At 36.6% G+C, this 20053-nt stretch overlaps 1 protein-coding gene across 1 annotated transcript in view; it reads right to left on the bottom strand.

The window, feature by feature from the left end:
- Positions 1–19966, bottom strand: part of mthfd1l (methylenetetrahydrofolate dehydrogenase (NADP+ dependent) 1 like) — a 28621-nt gene extending 8655 nt beyond the window's left edge. Inside the window, exons 1-23 of the mRNA XM_028040768.1 lie at positions 19596–19966; positions 18181–18265; positions 17904–17954; positions 17757–17810; positions 17255–17379; positions 16521–16621; positions 15479–15615; positions 15154–15265; positions 14514–14581; positions 14312–14409; positions 13966–14139; positions 13686–13822; positions 13331–13377; positions 12782–12889; positions 12563–12637; positions 12046–12148; positions 10537–10613; positions 8576–8716; positions 7572–7640; positions 4735–4846; positions 1691–1830; positions 1490–1531; positions 110–213 (exon numbers count right to left, since the gene is read on the bottom strand). Coding sequence (XP_027896569.1) covers positions 110–213; positions 1490–1531; positions 1691–1830; positions 4735–4846; positions 7572–7640; positions 8576–8716; positions 10537–10613; positions 12046–12148; positions 12563–12637; positions 12782–12889; positions 13331–13377; positions 13686–13822; positions 13966–14139; positions 14312–14409; positions 14514–14581; positions 15154–15265; positions 15479–15615; positions 16521–16621; positions 17255–17379; positions 17757–17810; positions 17904–17954; positions 18181–18265; positions 19596–19831 — 2396 coding nt within the window. The 5' untranslated portion in view covers positions 19832–19966. The remainder of the gene's footprint in view (positions 1–109; positions 214–1489; positions 1532–1690; positions 1831–4734; positions 4847–7571; positions 7641–8575; positions 8717–10536; positions 10614–12045; positions 12149–12562; positions 12638–12781; positions 12890–13330; positions 13378–13685; positions 13823–13965; positions 14140–14311; positions 14410–14513; positions 14582–15153; positions 15266–15478; positions 15616–16520; positions 16622–17254; positions 17380–17756; positions 17811–17903; positions 17955–18180; positions 18266–19595) is intronic.
- Between the last annotated feature and the right edge of the window lie 87 nt (positions 19967–20053).

The following is a 20053-nucleotide window of genomic DNA, read 5'->3' on the forward strand; positions in this document are numbered from 1 at the left end:
AATGATGCGAGGACGTACAATGAATAAAGCAGAAATAATGTTTTTTGTACTAAATAATGCAATAAATAACAAACATTGGTAGTTCTGGATTTCTAAAAGTTTGTCTTACTTGAAAACATTTAGTGCCACCACTACAGGAACCCCAAAGAGGTGAGAATTCTGGATTTGTTTCTTAAGATTGCTATGGCAACCACCTGCAACAAGGCTCAGATTCTAGAAGAACAAAAAACAAACAACTCAGAGGTTAAAAAAATAGATATGTCATGGTATTTTTATTTAAAATACTTGTCATTAGTATTAAAGCCGTTTTCTTTTTGTAACTTTGAGACAACTAGTTATATTGGGACTGTATATGGTAAAAAGTAGTATACAACTGAAAAGAAAGGAAATTTTTTTTTCTCCAAATAAAAATACATACAAGCTCTAGTACCATGGTTCCTGTAATAGTGATCATCAAGTTGAGTTGTAACTGGCAACTTAAATTGGAGAGAGATAAGTTGGTCTCTCACACAGGAAATTTGCAATTTCAGAGGAAGTCAAGCTTAAATGCTGTTATTTCCTGTTCAACAATTTAGCTGAGGAGCCAAAACAAATTTACTTTCCTTTATAACTGTTTTGAGGCTTAAATGGTCACTTTTACATTTTTTAGGGATATTAAGATTTATCCTGTCATACTTACTCTGGTAATGAACTCTGATAAAATATTCCACTCTGTACCATCTGTTATCCTGTCATTGTCCTCTACACCAAAATGGCAGCTACTCCAAAGGAGAATGAATTGACTGCATATAGAAATCTAGTTTTGGACTTTGTGTGTGCATGTGTGTGTTTCTCTGAGTCCCTTCAGACTTTGGTAACCATGTCCATACAAGTCCAATTAATGCACGTCCCTGGTTCTATTTTTCTATGTACTTCTGGTTTTTATTACAAGCGTCATAATTAACTTACACTGTGTGATTATTTACACAGCTGAATCGGCCTCGGAGTCCAGGGATTCTGGCCAGATATCAATAAACACACACACTGCACACACAAACAGAATCGCACCTCCCTTCAGCTGTGCCTCACATACCAGGAAACCACAAACTAATGTTCTGTTTGAGCTGATAATCAAATAACCATGTTCTTGCTTATCTACTCTTACAGGTGGAGCTCTGACTGCGGCTGAAAATAAAGCTGCAGCAACAAAGCATATTAGCTCAGCACAACTATAAACCTTATGGCGGCACTCTATTTTCATATAATGTCATCTCATGCCTGTTCCATGTACAGTCTTTTTTAAGTGAATTTAATTGTGATGGTTACATCATGAACCTTTGACTAAATGAAATTAAAAACTAAATGAAATTAAAAATATGCCAGGTCATTTATTTTCATTTGATTGGAAGCTATGTTCAAAACAACCAAACAAGCTCATAGACACTTTCATGGTCATCTCATTTTCTCCATGCTTTATGTTTCTATGCACACTGATATTTTAAGCTTGTACCTCATCAATGTACTCTTTGGGAAGAGGAGCACCAGGTGACACCTAAAACACAGCAAAGCAGATAATTGGAAACAGAAAAATAATTGTAATAACTGCCGTTGTGCTAGACATTCAATGTAATTAATGAAAAGGAAGGAAGCTGATACTATAAAATTGTAAGTCTATTACTATAAATGTGCTGGTCATAATGCATAAGCTTACATTTGGGCCACCTCCATGCATCTTCAGTGCTCGAACAGTTGCAACCAGCACCATCACGTTGGGCCTCAAACCTGACGCCCGACATTTGATATTAAAGAATTTCTCCATCCCGATGTCTGCTCCAAATCCAGCTTCAGTCACTGGAGGAAGACACGCACGTATGATAGTAGCACTTTTTCAGCAATATGAACAAACTGAAAATTGAGCAAACTGTGTTTAAAGAATAATGGTTTGCACTGAATCACAGCTGCTGAACTGAGAAAAACATTTAAGGTGGATTCTGGAAAAAAAGTTGATTGTGTGACTGTCACTGGTCAATATTGCTTAATGTTCCACCTTATCCGTTTATTGATAATACTGCAGCTGATTTATGTACAATATTGTATATAAATCAAAGTTGACCTCAATAAAAAAAAAAAAACAACAAACAGATGAGCTGATCAAGTCTTCACCAAGAGTGCAGAACATTTGGAGAGACAGCTTTGTCTGAGTAGTAATAATGAGTAATGGAGACAAGCTAAGTGCTTTCTAAAAGACAGAGGGACTCTGATATGGACAGCACTGAACCAGGAACCAGAAAGCTAGAAAACAAGAAGTCTACAGGCTTTGCTCAGACGTAGTTTCCTCTTCCGAGTCATTTGAGTGTGTATATATTAAGCGATTAACATTACTTCGTCTAGTGATGTGAAGACAGCTTTGAGTTGCCTGTTAAGTTTTGATGGAAAGCTGTCAATTTATCCCTACAAGGAAAAAAAAACTACCCAATAAGTTTCTGGAAACAAGCTCCAAAATATGTAGCTCTTTAAAAGAGTCCTGCTCCCAGACAGAAAATATTTTTAAACATAGCAGAATCACATGAGCAGATTTTTATCCTTTACAGTAAATTTACAGCTTTACTAGCTGTAAAGTTAGGCTGTCACTTGATGTCATAAAAAGCATGAGAATGAAAGCAAAGTTTCAGATTTGACCATAGAGTTGGAATTAAAACAGAGGCTCGTTACTAACAGCACTGCTACAGATTAAGCAACATTGATACCACCATTAACTGTCTATACATATTTTCCAGAGTAAAACATTAAAGTTGTTTGAAATGAACAGGAAAATCTGATCCAGTCTTTCTTGCAATAGCACCTTAAATAAACATTTTTCCAGTCACTATCTAATTAAAACCTTCATATTTAAAGATAAATCAACCTGTCTAAACATGTAAAAACAGTTTAATACAGTCCTTTAGGCAGATTTTTTTAACGTGGGAAATTGTCCTGAAAGTGGGAGCCAGGGCTTTTTTGTAGTTTGTAATCCAGACAGCTAATGATATAGGAATCACACACATCTGGTGTGTGGGATTCCCAGATTTCCACCCTCCTCCCCACAGAGAGCAGCAATTCTTCACGTTAATCCAAGATTCCAAAGCGCACCACAATAACAAGAAGCATGATATAGCATGACCATAAGTAATATCACTATGATCCCATCAAACATCTGAGGTCAGAAAAGGTTCAAGTACTTCCTTCAGGGGGAATTAAAGTGGACGGAAAGTCCACCACCGACAAAACAAAGACAATAAAAAAATAAATAAATAAAAAGAAGAGTGGAAGACTCAAACTAATAAAAATACCTACCATTTATTAGTTAATCATAAAAAAAGTAAAACAACAACAAAAAAAAACTGAAGTCATTTTCTGAAAAAAAGCTCAGGATTACACAGATTTGACTCTGGGATCTTGGCAGATTTCCCAACCTCAGTTCTTAAAATTACGTTATGGCAGCATAAGAAGTTAAGACAATTTGCATACAATAAAAAAAAAAAACATGTCTTCTTTTAGTTTTGACATCTCCTACATAACATGCTTGATGCTTTGTATGCAGCAGTGCTTTCAATTTTGAGTCACAAAGCGACTGGCTGCCATCCTCATCAAAACAAGCCATTCCTCAAATGAAAAAAAGCAAGACTCAGATTCCCGTTGTTACGGCTGCCATCTATGCTTAGTATCAAATCATTAAGGTCTTACTTGTTTTATAATCCATACTATAACATGGAGAGAAGAACAAAAGGCTTGAATTTTCTTTACATACTTGAGAAAAGCCCAAACTCTTTAGCATTATTAAGAACATTTTATACAAATGAATGTCAAAACAGTCATCTAAAAGAAAAAGTGAGAAATCTTAGGTTGTATATCTTCAATGGCCATGCAAAAGAAAACAAAAACAAAACAAAAAATATACTTGTGCTTTATTAGCTGAAATAGGTGGAGTTTTAAAAAAAAAGAGCTGCCTGGGGAGGAAAAACAAGGGAGGTCGAGTTCTTGGCATATCTGAGAGTCAGGTAACAAACACAAGGACAGAGGAGGGGGATTAAGATAGACAGATGGAAAACAATTGGGGTGGAAAGAAGCTGAGGCCTAAAGCACACGAGAATCCTCAGCCACTTGTTGGAAATTCAATTCTCTGCTTACACAAGTGACAGAATAAATGCAGCATATATCCTTTTATACAGAAAACAATGGTGAAACTCTTAGAAATCAACCCTTGAGTAATAACTGCACATATACTGAATACACCTGGAAAACTCAGTCATTCCAAACGTAGTATGTGTCACAGGAAATGAAGACAAAACGAGCAGCAGGCTAGATATGAACAGATAAAATGTTAAATACTCAAGTGTGCTTCGACATTGAAGGGATTAGTGTGGTTTACTCTAAAGCATTCCTGGGCCTCTTAAGATTATCAACTTGCTTCCTTCCTCTCTGCTGTTTTTTGCACAATCTCTTGGTCAGTTTCTTAGAAAGGAGTAGAAGACCAGAGGAGGATACTACAGCGGTCCATCAGAGCCAGGTGGAACAGAGCCACAACCAAAAATGAAGATGGATAAAAGCCAAATGTTGAAACAGCTGAAGTTCATCACTGTGGTCAATCTAAATCCTAAGTCATTATTTCATCCCACCAGCTGTGGTTTTAAAAGCAAAGCTCATCTAGTACTGTTTTCCTTCCTGAGGGCTTGTGGCTGTGCGTTTGCGTGTGTGATCTTTCTGTAAGGAACTTACCTACATAGCCATCCCGTCCAACCAACTTCAAAGCCAGCTTGTCTGCCAGCACTGAGGAGCTGCCATGGGCGATGTTGGCAAAGGGCCCAGCATGGACAAACACTGGTGTACCCTGCGACAATTAGAGGGGCACACAAACATACAACCGTTTAGAAAACAGTGTAACCCTAGCAACTTCCCAAGCCTGGCCGAAATACCAACAGCTTCTTTCTTTACTAAAAAGAACAACTTTCAGTTACACTTCAGGGTAAATAGTGGGGTTTGAATGCACGTTGGCTGGCTAAGTGTTTGTCTGACCAGCAGAGACAAGTTAAGAGGTGCTTGACTGGCATGTCAACCCAAGTCTGGGTCCTTACTTCCAAGTGTTGATGTAGATTACTCTCTAAAGATTGAAAACAAACACAAGCTGAAGGAGCGCCTTAAAAGCCGGTTTCTCCTGCTGCTACTTAAATTGATGTAACTTTCTTTACAGCAACAAACAAAATCCTGAAACAGAACTGAAACATGACTACTGCTCAGTTGGCCTACAAGCATGCTACCAACAAAGAACAAGGCTTTAAAAAGTTATTAAACAGAAACCATTTTTAAAATCACACCAACTCTATGGTCTAATGTACATATTTTTGTCTAGACTCTTTGGAAATAAAATGCTGCAAATGAAAATTTTTACCTGCTCAGTGCTTTTTATTCTTGACAGATAGTTAATATAGTCTGAAAATTATATTGATTTATCTTATGCTAAAAAACAGATTGTTTTGTTAACATTTTTATGATTTGATCACTTCCGTTACAAAATATGATAACATATGACTGAAATAAAATAAATTTGTCGTATACTATGGGTCTGCAAAATACAAAAAAAAAAAATGCAATAAAAAACCCCCAAAGAAAACACAAACTCTTTAGCTACAAGGATGTTATAAGTAGAAAGCTCTGAATAACTCTCACAGATCCTCGAGTTTATAGCTGGCTTTCACAAATGCATGCATGACTGAAGACAATTGCTATTCTTCAAGAGCAAAATACCAACACAATCATGTTGGACTCTAAAAAGGCGACAACTTTGTGACTAAAAAAAACCATGAAAGCCAGCTGACCTATTGTTACACTGAATGTAGATTCCTTAAGAGAGGAAAAAGGAAGGATGGGACAGCCTAATATGATTTTCTAAGGCTTTGTTTGCATACCTCTATGCTGCCTGCATAAACAGTCTTCCCTCAGAGGAGCAAATCTGGGTGAAACTAGGTTCTGGGAAAAGCTGCCAATTGTTTTTTTTGAGCGGTTGAGAAAGTTGCATGAATCAGATCCGCATTTACTGTAGGAGGAAACTAAGTGCACAGTTGGAAAATGATTTTATTCCATGCTTGTCATTCATGTTTTCAACATAAATGTAAACGTCAAACAACCGGAATAATGCTCGTTTGCAACCCCTGAACTTTCACCCTTTCCACCTCTTTCAGGAGATGCATCAGCGACAGCAGAGTGATGAAAGCCCAGAGTGTCAAATCCCCAACTGTTGAATGGGATAATGAAGGCAGGAAAGGAAGATCAACATAACAGGAACATCGAGATCATGTCAATATTTCCTCATTTTGAGCAACTTGTGCATCATACCAGCTGCAAAATCATGCATAACTTCTGTAACCTTTGACATGAGGCAGCATCAGGACTCGAGAGGCTCAGTTTATGCTACGCTCTCCAGTCTCCCCCTCAGGAAAGATGCCTGGAGTTGTTTTCTGAAACCCCGTGGAGAGAGGATGTTTGGAAAACCTCAAAGAATGGCTGAGGTTTACTAAACAGACACGTACACAGGGAGAGGTAAAAAAAAAAAGCTCTTCTCATGCTCAGTCTCTTTTAGACTCCATCCCATCTGATATAAAGACAAGTCCATTACAACAAAATACACGTTTTCATATGTGAGCTCTAGTTTCATGAGTGAATCTCTGTTCACCACCAGGAGAAGTCAAGAGGGCAAAAAGGGGAATAATTGGTCAAGTTCGGTGGAAAGTTCTCATGCAGCTCTGAGGTCCGGTTGGTCCCGATACCAGCTCCCTGACCAGAATCACAGGAAGCCCACACAGGAAATGGTTTCACACAGCAGGGCCGTAGAGCTTCCTCCAAAAACAAAAACCCAAAGCGTAACAAAATCTTTGCTCCATACAAAACTCCCCCCTTCCCCTCCTCATGCTCAGAATACACAGTACGTGTCACAAGCTGTGTTTATTTTTCCCCACTTGGAAGATGTGATCAAACTTCTTGTTCAACAAGGAACAAATAAACAAAAAATGTCAGTTTAAGTAAAAAAAAAATTTTTTTAAAGAAACAAAAAGCAAGATGATGCATGACTGTTAACATTGAAAATTTCAGTTTTATATCAGTCCAAGAAAACAAACAAAGAAACATTGTGCAGCATTTTTCAGCCTAAAACAAAGTTTACATCCAAGTGTGTTATCTGTTCTAGTTATCGCATCAGATATCACAGCTTAAGTGAAAAATAGTCTTCACTCCTGTAGGGTTAGAAACTTTCATTGTATAATATGCCTACAGATACATGCAGTCATGAATAAACAGTTGGGATACCCACTACATTTATTCCACCTTAAAAGTCTTTCAAATTGGAAGGTCTCTTTGCCATCACCCTCATCTTTAGCTCTATTCCTGTGTTCTAAGTCAGGACTCTGCCTGGGCCATGCAAAAACTTGAATATTTCTTCAGTTTTGAAAAAACAGGTTTGTCACATTAAAAGAGTAGGAGTACGAATAGTTAACATTTTGTGCTTAACTACACATGCACATGAAGAAATTCAACTGATAAATGAGATTATGTGTTTTTCTCACCTCAAGGGTCTGCATCAGTGTGGGCTTGATAGCATCTTTCATTAGCACTGCAAGGGCACCACTTACACCCTGTCAGACAAGAAAGAAAGAAAAATGAGGACAGCTGTTGGAAACAAAGACTTTATGAACAACAGGCCATAAATTTAAAAGCATCCAAAATAAGCCAAGGAGTTGTAATTGTTGATTACTAAGTAATTTCCATACTTCCATTTCTACACTATAGTTTATAGTTATATGCTAAATCTTCAAATATGAGCAAAAATATAAAATAAAAACTGTACCCCTGTGAACTATGGTCAATTTGTTTGTCTATTGCTCTCAAACATTGCAGTCATGTGTGAGAAAGTGAAGGCCGACAATGCAAGAAGCAGGAAGACTCTGCTTAACATCCTATTCATGAGATACAAGCAAACTGCACATGTTGCTTTGAACTAACATGGGTGGAGAGAGTTAAGCATTAGTTCGTCTGACCCAGAAAGCATACTTTTTTTTTTTAACTGACTGGTGGAAATTTGCAGGGAGGAAGAATTATGGTACACAATTAAATTACAGACATTTTGTAAAACGTTAAAAATTATACACTCAAATTAACAGTTATCAGTTTTGAAACAGAAAACAGGCCAATGGAAAAAGATAAAGGTACAATCAACAGAAAGTCTTATTACAAGCCATAAGGAGGACAGCAAGATCCAACACGATGTTAAACAATAACATCATTGTTTATCTCAGTCCATCTTTTAATTCACTGACTGTTTCCATTGACCATAAAATCATGCAAATTGGAATTAAGAATCCATATTTATGGAAAGACTCTTTATCTGGTTTTGCCAGACACTTTCATTTTTAGATTTTTGTTCAAACAAGAGCCAAATATAAATTTTCCATTAAGTCCCAACATTTTTTTAAGCAATCTTTCAATCAAAGTGCTTACAGATATGAAGCAAACACTGGAAAGTTGAGTTAGAACATTCTTTGGGATGAAATAATTTCTTCCTAAAACCCACCAAGTCCTCCGCTGTGACAGGTTCTCCAGAGCGACTGGATCCCACCACCATGCGGGCCAATCTGCTCTTCATGTCCTTTAGGCTATCCGCGAGGGCCAGAATAGCCATGATCTCACTGGCTACTGCAATGTCAAAACCAGTCTAAAAGTCGAGAGAAAATATAAGTTACATTTTTGCAAGTATGGCACATTCAAAACAACCATGCACAATAATTTCCACCCTTACCTTTTTAAAACTGTGCTGTAAAAAGCACCCTGTTACATAAAGACAGATTTGAGAGTCTAAACACTAATGACTTTATATCAATAGAGTATTTCTCAAGACAACAGAAATAACACTGTGGTGCCAAGGTAAAAAAAAAAAAAATTCCTTTAGTCACCTGGTTTTTTTTTGCCTGGGTACCAAAATATGGCTTATGAATGCAGCCCAGTTTGGAGAGATGATTTGATGGAGAAAATGTAACCAGAAACACGTTCAACTCATTTCAATGCGAGATTCTTCTGTAATTTATGTGAAACTAAAAAGACTTGAAGAACATGAGTGAATAAGTGATCATTTAAAAAGGGAAACAGATAACAGTGGACGTCTTCATTCCATGACTCTCACACACACACATTAACAGAGAGAGAAACATGTCTTGAACCATATTAATCCAACAAGGACCTCAGGATCTCCCCTCCCACTCCCAGGATACCCTGAGGGGCTTATAGGGTATCCACTAGTGGAGGAAGGTGGAGGCCAAAGGAATGAAACAGAATGGATGGCAGTAAATATAAGCATATGCTGAGACAGCTTAGGGGGTTATTTCAGGTGGTTGTGGAAGAGTGTAGCTGTGTGTATATGGGTGGGTCATTTTCCTTCTTGTGTAAACATTTGCTTTCACTTAAGGCTGCTTGCTTCCCATGGACCTGAACTGTTTATTCGCTGAATTTCATTTAGCTGTCATTACTGCTGATATGTGGCTAAAGTACAGCTGGGCAGCATCACAGAAAGTGCGGTGGAGCATAGGTGTGGGCCTGTTAACATCATCGAGGTACAAGGAGGATTTAAAATGTTAGCTTAGAAAAAAAAAATTATAATAATAATAATTCATTAAACTGTGAATATGCTTTAATGCCATTTCAATGAGATGCCAGAGAAAATCATTGCATAACCAAAGTTTTCTACAGATAAATGCAGCCTTGCTCTTCCTCCACCTGTTGCTGTGCACGTCCAGTGAGCTGGCTGAAAGAAGACTCCCAAGCATTTCTTTAACTTACATTTCAGAATTTAGAATTATGTCAAACAGTTATTGCATAGACACTAAAGAAACACCACCATTTACTCATACTAGTCTTATTTATGCGGTTTTAAAATGCAGGTGAGAGCTAATGCTAACAAAATAAATCACCTGACTAATAAGCCAGCAAAAGTCAGTCTGTTACACTTGTGTTACTCTACAAAGAAGAGAACAGCAAAAAGGTAAATGACAACAAGCACTTGAAAATCATTACTAAATTTAATGGGGGTTAGCTAGATCTTGGTTCCAGCTTCAAAATCAATGACAATTAAAATAAAAATGTTACATTAACAAGTAGTTTCATAACCAACAATTTATGTGATATTAATTTAGCACTAGCCCAAATAAAAAAGTTTCTCTTGTAAATAAAAGCAAATAAATCATACATTTTTAAAAATACTTTAATACCACAATAACATGAAAATGTTACTATGCATTTTTTTTTCTTCACACATTGTTTTGAAGCATTAAATGGTAGGCAAGTAAAAGACATTTGAAAATCAACAAGGAGTTCGCATATTATGATTAAAGACTAGAAGACCATGAGGTCAGATTAATGCATTAAGCTAAAAACTATTAGTTCTTCACTTTTAAACAAATTCTCATGTTTAAAATTTTCATTGGATTTTTAACAATTAGGAAATAACAGTGTCAGACGATTCATGACATTAAACCACCATACCTCTCTGATCTGTCCTTTTTCAGTGCTTGCCTGTCCCACTGTGATTTTCCTCAACAAACGGTCATTTGTATCAACAACTGAAAAAGCAAAATTACATATTATCTCACAATAATGAAAGTGACAAGTAATATACATTATAAATGCACATTTGCAGATTTGGATTAGAAATGAACCCACTGATTTCCCAAAGATCGTACTTGGCCATTTAATCTTTTAGTGATCAAGATCATAAAGACAAAAAGATGGTAAATATTTTGACTTATTCAATAAATGCATCAAAACCAACAGCATTTCTTTTTAAGTACTTTGGGATTTTACAGACATGTCGAATGCAAAAATTTGCATAATCTTTTAATTCCTCCATCTATTTAAAACTGATACCTCTATCACTGAATCTGCAGCAAATTTATTCTCTATTTGAACTGTTAAAGTCCTTCATAAGATAAGCAGTGTAATCAGTCAAAGTTTCCTACTTCAGCACATAAAACAAGTCTTCAAATCTGTGGGTAAGAAAGTTTTCTTTGTGGCTTTTTTGTGGTTCCCAGCAGCTGGGATCCCTGTGAGCTAAGCAGTATTCACTGGGTCATTTAGTGCAATAGAAAATAGAGGGGGAAAAAAGACACATTTCTCTCTCACCCTTAAACTTAACTGTTTTTTTAATCTCAAGGACTTTTTCTTAAAAATGGCCTGTGCAGCCACAGGGATAAATACCACATCAGTCATAGCAGTGCCCAGCTGCTTTGTGTCATTGACAAATTTAAACCAACATTGCTGTAGGTAACGTAGCGCCCCAAAAGCAATCCTCACCTCACTCTGGTATAGAAATATGATTGATTACACGTGTAGCATTCATTTAACATGAAATAACTTCAGGATGCAACACAACGAGGACCATTTAGGATTTTAAGGTGCGTTAACCAGGGATGGATCAATGCTCGGATGTTTCTCCCTAATGGTAACGTATTTGTACGGACTTTATAATGCTTCAGAATAAGTCCCAGTCCAAGTCATGCTGTTTTAACTCTGCAGTTTGTCCCTCTGAAGCAATGCCAAGCGATCCCCACCTGTGGCCTGGGACCAGCCAGTACCATTTTGAGTTTAGTCTGGCAAGTTTTTTTTTTTTAATGCAGCCCATGTCTCTTTATCCAAATAAATGCATTACTGGAGAACATTTACAAATCATTTAGATTTGCCCATGTATGTTTTTTTTTATTTCTTTTTTTTAGTTACAACTGAGTGAGCAGAGTTTTCTGCAGCTAGTATGAACAGAGTAAACAATAATAAATGTTGGCTTATAAATGATCAAATCTGCTGAATGAATGCATAATTTGAACATTTTGCTGCAGAATGTTGTACATAAAATTTCAAATGTTTGAAATAATAGCTAGAAGCAACTAAAAGGTTAAGCTCAAGTATTTTTCAGATTTAAGAAACACAACTCTACAGTATGTCTTAGAGTTTGCTACAACCAACTACGGTGAGCAAGGGAACTTGTAGTTGTAGAAATACCTCTTTGCCAGGTAATTTGTGAAGGGTCAAGATCAAGGCGCACAAAGCTACTGATTTCTTCTGGTGTAAGAGAGGCAGGATCAGTTTTATTGATACCAAGACGCTGAAATGGAGAGGAGAACAAAAAATAAATAAATACAGATTTTGGATTCCTCTCTATGTATTTTGGGGAAAAAAAGTATTGGGTAAATGCAACATTTAGGTTTGTCACTGGACTCAAGCAAATACAGCCATCCGATTATCTCTGATGTTTTGGAAATATAAAAAATGCAAACAGGATTATAAAAATCTGAGGATTTTACTGCCAGATTACAAAATGTGCAGTAAGAATGATTATTCTAATATATATATATATATATATATATATATATATATATAAAACTTAACAAAAATAACTTAAATATATGAATAGAGTGTATTTTAAAAGGTAAACTGAGCACCCATAGTGGAGAAAGCAATCATCCATCAATTGTATTATGCGCTCAAGAACTTTGCATATTGCAGTATTTAGACTTACCCGAAGCCTGGAGATCTGGATGGGAGAGAATTTTCTAACTCCATATACAGAAGGAACCAATCTATTGAACAGGGACTACATGAGAAAAAAAAATGGTTTGTTTTTTTTAAATACAAATACATTTTGAACAAATTTGAAGCTGAAAATGTTAGATTTACTTATTTTCTTAATAAACCAAATACTAAGAAAATTACGCATTTGTCCTTAATTTACAGTCACCTTGTTAGACTGTGTTGCCTCATGGAGCATCCTGGCATCGATGGCTGCCGCCAGCAGGTTGTTAGCTGCTGTGATGGCATGGATGTCACCAGTCAAATGGAGGTTGAACTGATGGGGGAGTTCAAGGTGTTTTATGGGTGGAAAAAAAAGACATTTTGTGAAGGACTGGATTGCAAAGCTTGTTAGTAATGACAATAATGGTAATGGTTAGAAAAAGAACAGAATTTTAAGTTTCTGATAAGCTGATCTCCAGTCATTCAAAGTCAACATGAAAACTGATTCTTCAGGTCTAATAAGTTATTTCTTATGGAAGTGAAATTAGAGACTGAAAAAAGAAAGCTGGCTTGTTGTAGAAAGAAAAGTCTGGAGCTTTTCAACTCTACTCCTCATCACCCCTTATACTCCCCTCTACTACGCTTATCCCTCTTTGTGTAAAGCATATAATCACAGCTTTACAGAAATGTGTGGATAACTTTTTTTTAATGCCTTGTCTCTGCATATCTCAGATCTTTAAAGCCTTCTCTAGTTCTGCCCGTCAATACGTCTTACCTCCTCCATAGGGATGACCTGGGCATAACCTCCTCCTGCAGCTCCCCCTATGCATAAAGCAGAGGTAGAACAGTTAAAGAAAGACGACGGGACAACTGGTGAGTGTTGAACTATAAATGAACTACTTCACCTAAAAATGCATAAACCGAAGTTTCATTAATCCCGATGTTTAAGATCATCTCCAGATCTCTGGCTTTCCATGCTTTAATGCATTTAGTAAAAACAACCGCAACCCTTATCACAAGCATTATCATTTCAAATACAAAATTTGTTTTTGGAACAACCAATGTTTACCTTCTTAATTTAGTTTTAAAAAAATCCAGAGAGGATGCATCCAACACCTATTAATCCTAACCTTTAATTCCAAAGGTTGGTCCTTGAGAAGGCTGTCGAAGGCAGGCAAAGGAGTTGAGCTTGAGATGGGCAAACAAAGCCTGAACCAGACCTACAGTCACTGTGGTTTTACCTTCACCAAATGGAGTTGGTGTTATACTAAATAGACAAACAAAAGGAGATTTTATAATGTTTGTTTTTATCTTTGACTTCAGATTGTGGTTGATGCTTCTCAAGTTGTGTCTGAACTCCAAAATGCTCTTCATAGGAAATTCAATATTCATTTATGCGATGACACTCACCCAGCAACCAGAACATATTTGCCATCAGGCTGTGAGTGGAGGCGGTCCAAGAGGGAGAGTTGGACCTTAGCTTTGTTCCTCCCATAAGCTTCAAGCTCCTCTGGCAGCAAACCAATTTCCTCGGCCAGCTGAGCAACAGGTTTTGGTGTCTGAGCCCTTGAGATCTCAATGTCACTAAAACAGCAGATGAGGAATTTTTTGTTTGAATACCATGACAACATGACAGATTCATTTTAAAAGCACAGTCTAAGAATGTCTGTTGTGCACATGTACGATAAAAAAGTCACAGAAAACAGTTATGTATGGGAAGTCCTAATTTAATGTGTTAATATTTGGAAGTCCATACGTTGGAACAGGGTTTAATGGTTGAAGTTTATGGCTGTACAGATCCCAGGGTCTGTACTGCTGCTCCTGGAGCCACCGACAGCAGCCATGTGTCACGTTCTAATAGGGAAAAATCAATACATGGAAATTAAGGTTTTTAAAAGTATTAGATCATTGTCTGAGGCACATAATAGTAAAAGAGAGGTAAAAAGAACAGAACAGACCTGTGCTCTGTAGGCAGCTGTGAGATATGCTAATCCAGATGTTGAGGGCAAGTCAATGAGGTTGTCATCTGGATTTCATATTATGCAAAACAAGCAGAAATTTACTTGTACTAATATACATATAAAAAGGAAAAAAAGTATTGATATGATTAAATCTATGGAGGTCTATGTGCCCCAGAAAGCTCTCTGACGCATCTACGATGAAACTTCCTTATGGACACAGTTTCCACAAAAAATAAAAATAATATATTCAGCAAAAAGGTTTTCCCAGTTAAAGTAGATTGCTCAGTTAACACAAGCGTTGTCAGAGTGAGTATTTAAGTAAATTATTCATGCATTTATTTCTATTCACTTTGATTACTGCAATGCACTTACTATCATACCTAACAAGCAGCCATTTGTCACACATGCAAATTAGAGCAAATAACAGAATTCGTTTCTCTTTGCTGGCTTCCAATTTGCCAGAGAATAGATTAAGTCTTTCTGATTTGTTTCCATCCTGTATTTCAAATATTATTTTGGACATCATATATCTTGATTGTGCTTTGTAAATAAACTAATCTTTTAAAAGAGGAAAGAAATGCTTTGTCTAGTTAACTTGCTGCTCAGATGGAAGCATGTAGAACGTAATCAGTCATACCTGGCTCCGAGGCCGACTCGCAGTGAATGATGACCGTCTCTGGTCGAGCCCAGGATGGCGGTATGTCCATGTTTCCCACATTTAAAAGAAACACAGCATCAGCCTGCATTACCTGATGAAGAAAGAAGGGAAAACACATAACTAAGAACTTTGTTTTGCAAATCAGACATAAATTACAGGTGAACAAAAACACACATCAATATAAGTTGGGAAAAATCAGTTTAGTTAGGATCACACTTTATGAAGCCAATAGTGCCTCCTTGTGGTCACTTACTAGAATAGCAGAATGGTATCAAAAAAACAGGTAAAATGCGACTCAACAAACCTGTGTCTTCAAGGTCTTTGAGTTCCAATGATTTGTTTGAACTGTCATCCCACTTCTTTCAATCAGGCACTGTAGAGCCAACCTGAGTGGTCCTTGTTCTCCTACCAGCAACACTGATTTTCCTTTCAAAGAAGCATCTGCAAAAACATTTACAACATGTTGGAATGTGAATCCCCTGTTCAATAAACTAACCAGCCTTCTTTACAATTCTCCTAATATTTCAGAAAAAATTATAAATCCATCCATTATAAAAAATATAACACTGAAAAGCATTCAATTAAATGATAATATTGTGTAAAACAATAATAATACACATTTTCTAATGCTTCTGCTTCTACACAACTCTAAATTAGTCAAAATGAGTAACAAAGTGTTTACTCAGACATCATGTTTAAATAAGCAAAATGTTTGTTCTGGAATATTTTATTTCAAATACAGCAAAAAGCATAAACACACATGCAGGCAATAACATCATGAACAAGCAAATTATTAACATGCAACACTGATGATCAGTCCATGTCAAACACAGAGGACTACATCCTATTTCATCAGCAACAACTGTGTTGGTGCATGGGGAAACCTTTGGTGAGAAACATATTTCAATAAAAAAATATATACATATATATCTTAAACAACAACAATGTTCTTTCACTTTTTTTGTTGTATTCAAAAATTACTAACCAAAACACAGTGTATAAGACATCATCCTCCATTGCTAATTGATCTGATGGTACAACTACTGTATTTGTGTATTTACTAAAATAATGGACAGAAGATGAAGCAACAGAACTTTGGTTAAAATTTCACTTGACATTTTTTGTCATAAAAACTATAAACATGCTAAGTCCTGTTTGGATGGAAATACAAAAGGTTATTTTTATGTCACAGTGAGGTAACTTTTATCTGCCAAACAAAGAAAAGGTATATTAAGACAAACATTGAAAGAAAAAATATATACATCATCACAGCCCTTTTGCGTTTACAGGGATGCTCTAGTGTTCTTGCAATAAATGACACAGAGCTCGTCTTAGCAGAAACTCACCATGTTTTCCCAGCAGATCCAAAACAGCACTTGCTATCGGTGGTACAAAACCTTTGCTCATGTCTCCTCTCACCAGGCGGCCTATATTCAAATTGGAAATGCTATGTTGCAAGAAGAAAAAAAAGAACAAAACAAAAAAAGTTTAGAAAAATTTATTGTTTTTTATGCAACTACTTTGAAGTTCATCATATTTCACTAAATAAAATTATGACAACACTTTCTATGGTTGGACAGCATTTGATAGACAAAAAAGGAATATTTCTGAAGCTTTGGTAAAATATCAAATACAGTCTACTAAAAGTTCAAATGCTCTGCTTTCAAAGAAAAGAAGTTAACTTTACTCATTATACCGATAGAATAAAAGCAATGAGCATAACTTTTAAGGCCTTTTAAGTAAAAGGATATAAACTTTCATGATTTTGAACCAGTCCCGTTCAATTTGTGGTTATTATATAGCGTACCTTGCTAATGTTCCCATTCCCTTATTTTAGGAAGACACGTGCTGTATGTACAATTTGTCTTAATATTTTGCAGGCCTTCTTGATTTGGATCAAATGTGACACGCACAATATTTTAGACAGAACAAACCATGACCAGTGGCTTACTTTTGACTTGTGGGTACACATCACAGGCCCTTTTAAGGCAACTTATTACATGTTGCTACAGTTCAACACCATTTACCACTTATGAAATAATATTCGTCTGTCAGACAAAATACTCTCACAAGATCTTACCAATCAACATCTTTCTCTGGTTTAAGTGCGTTGAGCACTCGACTAGTGAGGGAAGATGTGGGGAGGTGGAGAAAGACTCCATGCACCTTGGGGTCATCGTTAAGCTTCAGCAACTCTTCTATTATCTACATGCAAACAAACAGAGACAAAAATGGCAAAGATGTGTGAAAGTAGAGAAACGGAGCACCAGGACCTATAAATCACCTACTATTAAATAAACAACTGAGCAATTCCCAGAAATATCCGTTGCTTCTGAATGAATAAGGAGGAAAGACCCAGCTGAGCCAAAGTAGCTTTTGAGCAGCTTCACCAACAATATATCAAGCAGCTAGGCTAACAATTACATCATGAATGAATAAATAATTACATTAAAAGCATAAAATTTAAAGTACTGACTAAATCACTGAAATGTAAGTAACCATGATCACACCCAACAGAAGACTGCCAAATCATGTACAAACTTGCTTACAAAGAATCCAACCCTTGAGTCAGTTTTACTTACTTCATCTTCACTGCACTTCTTTGCCAAACAAATCTGAGTGACATTCAAGCCAATCTGTGAAGAGACAGACACAGATATTTCAGCCACTGAGTAAATACATATTCACACAATGGAGTAAAAAAAAAAGAAGAAGAAAGGGAAGACCACCTTGCCAGCTATTTTCTTATTGATTTCCAACATGTTGCCATTTTCACCAGCCTTCAAGATGAAAATAAAATTATGATTAAAACACAGAGATCAATCAGATTGTACAGCAATCCAACAGTGTCAATAAAAAGATACTCCTGAGGTCAAAGGCACATTAAGAAAAATCAAGTCATGTCAAAAAGGTTTGGTCAATTAAAGTTAGAAGGCTATTGTTGGAGTTTATATTTTGTCTATATGATCATCGGAACGGCGAGACATATATCCTGCCATACATTACCTGTAAAATGACTAACAGGGGCTGGATGTCAGGATTTCTTCTTTGCAGTGTTGCAATTGCCTCCTTGGTATTCTGAACTACTTCCCTGTAAATAAGCATTAAGGCACACAGCTTTACCATAGTGAAAACCAAGCAGATTTTAAAAGCCCCAAACAGACACCCGTAGAACTGAAATATACTGTGAACTGGGTAATGAAGTACTGTCCAAGAATTGTGATGAAGATTACGATTCAATTTATTGTACTGTTCCACCAGAAATATTTGATCATTGTTTGTTTTGTTTTGCTACTGAGCAAAATTTTGCTTGAATTGTTTCAGTGTCTTCTTTTTTCCTCCTTTACATTTTCTAAATGAATATAGATCAATCAATCAATATATATACAGTATATAAATAGTACATACCAAAAGTTTGGACACACCTTCTAATTCAATGGGTTTTCTTTATTTTCATGACTATTTGTAAGGTACGAAATCCCACTTATTAACCTGACAGGGCACACCTATGAAGTGAAAACCATTTCAGGTGACTACCTCTTGAAGCTCATCAAGAAAATGCAGAGTGTGTGCAAAGCAGTAATCACAGCAAAAGGTTGCTACTTTGAAAAACTAGAATATAAGGGGTATTTTCAGTTGTTTAGTGCATATTTCCACATGAAAATAAAGGAAACTCATTGAATTAAAAGGTGTGTCCAAACTTTTGGTCTGTACTGTGTGTGTGTATATATATATGTGTATATATATATATATATATATATATATATATATACCGCTATGTATACCGGTATATATACACATACACACCAACTGGATTACCACATTCAATTTGAAATTGAACAGATTTTGTTAGCTTCTGTGCCAAATTAAATGTCTGTATTGGGACTAAAAGATCGATTATCTCTGGTAACTGAGTGGGAGGGGTCTCTACAGTAACACTGACCTACATTTTGCGCAGAAATGTAAACATAAACTTTATCAGCTCTATCTTAAACTGTTGGTGCAATATTCTCTCTTTTAAAAAAGTCACAAAAAGTAAAAGTAGAAACCAACATTACGTCAGTTGAAATCCCATATTTAAAACAGAACTTTGTAAACAAACTACCCTGAGTTTACAGCATATCATCTTAACTGGTAATAAATTAACTTCCCTCAATCATCCATCTATTCATTAATTTCTTCCATTAATTTTGACCGTGTTTGCTGTATAAATTGCATGTTTAGTAACAACAGAGTGAGATTGCATCATCTGGCCATAGCCTCTCTAATCATCTGGGTGCACGTGGGGAACTGGCAGTTAGCCAAACCAGAGCCGTTTTTCTCTCGAGCGAAGTACAACATAATAGTTACACTTTCTAAAATAAATTAAGTCAAAATATACTGAATTGAAATATAAACGTTTAATACACAAAGTTTCTTACCCCACTAATCTGTTGCATTCAGACCAGTCATCCTCTTTGAGCTGTTTCCCGAAGTTTGCCGTTAAAGTGGGGCTCGTCCCGCTGCTAGTAACGGTGCTAGCAGTCCGAAGGGTTAACCGGCTGTTTGTCGTCCCAACCGGGAGACATCCACGCGACATGCCGCTGAATCTGCTTCCTGAACGGGAAGCACGCACTCGGACGCTACAGCAGACACTGCGAATTGTAGCCAGCTTCATGGTGACTTCTTACTTTGTTTCTGGGTCTCAAGAAGGTCCTTCACTCTCCGTTAGAGTAGCACACGAAGGAGTCTTTCCTAGAGGAAGAAAAGAAGTTGAGGTAGTCTCCGGGTGCTGATGGAGATGTGGTAACTTCAGGGGCACTCGGAAATATAAATGTCCACAGCCCTGTGCGTTCTAAAAACTCAAAATATAACAAATCTCCAATAGACTAAATGGTGG

The sequence above is a fragment of the Xiphophorus couchianus genome, chromosome 15, assembly GCF_001444195.1.
Source record: "Xiphophorus couchianus chromosome 15, X_couchianus-1.0, whole genome shotgun sequence".
Lineage (NCBI taxonomy): Eukaryota > Metazoa > Chordata > Actinopteri > Cyprinodontiformes > Poeciliidae > Xiphophorus > Xiphophorus couchianus.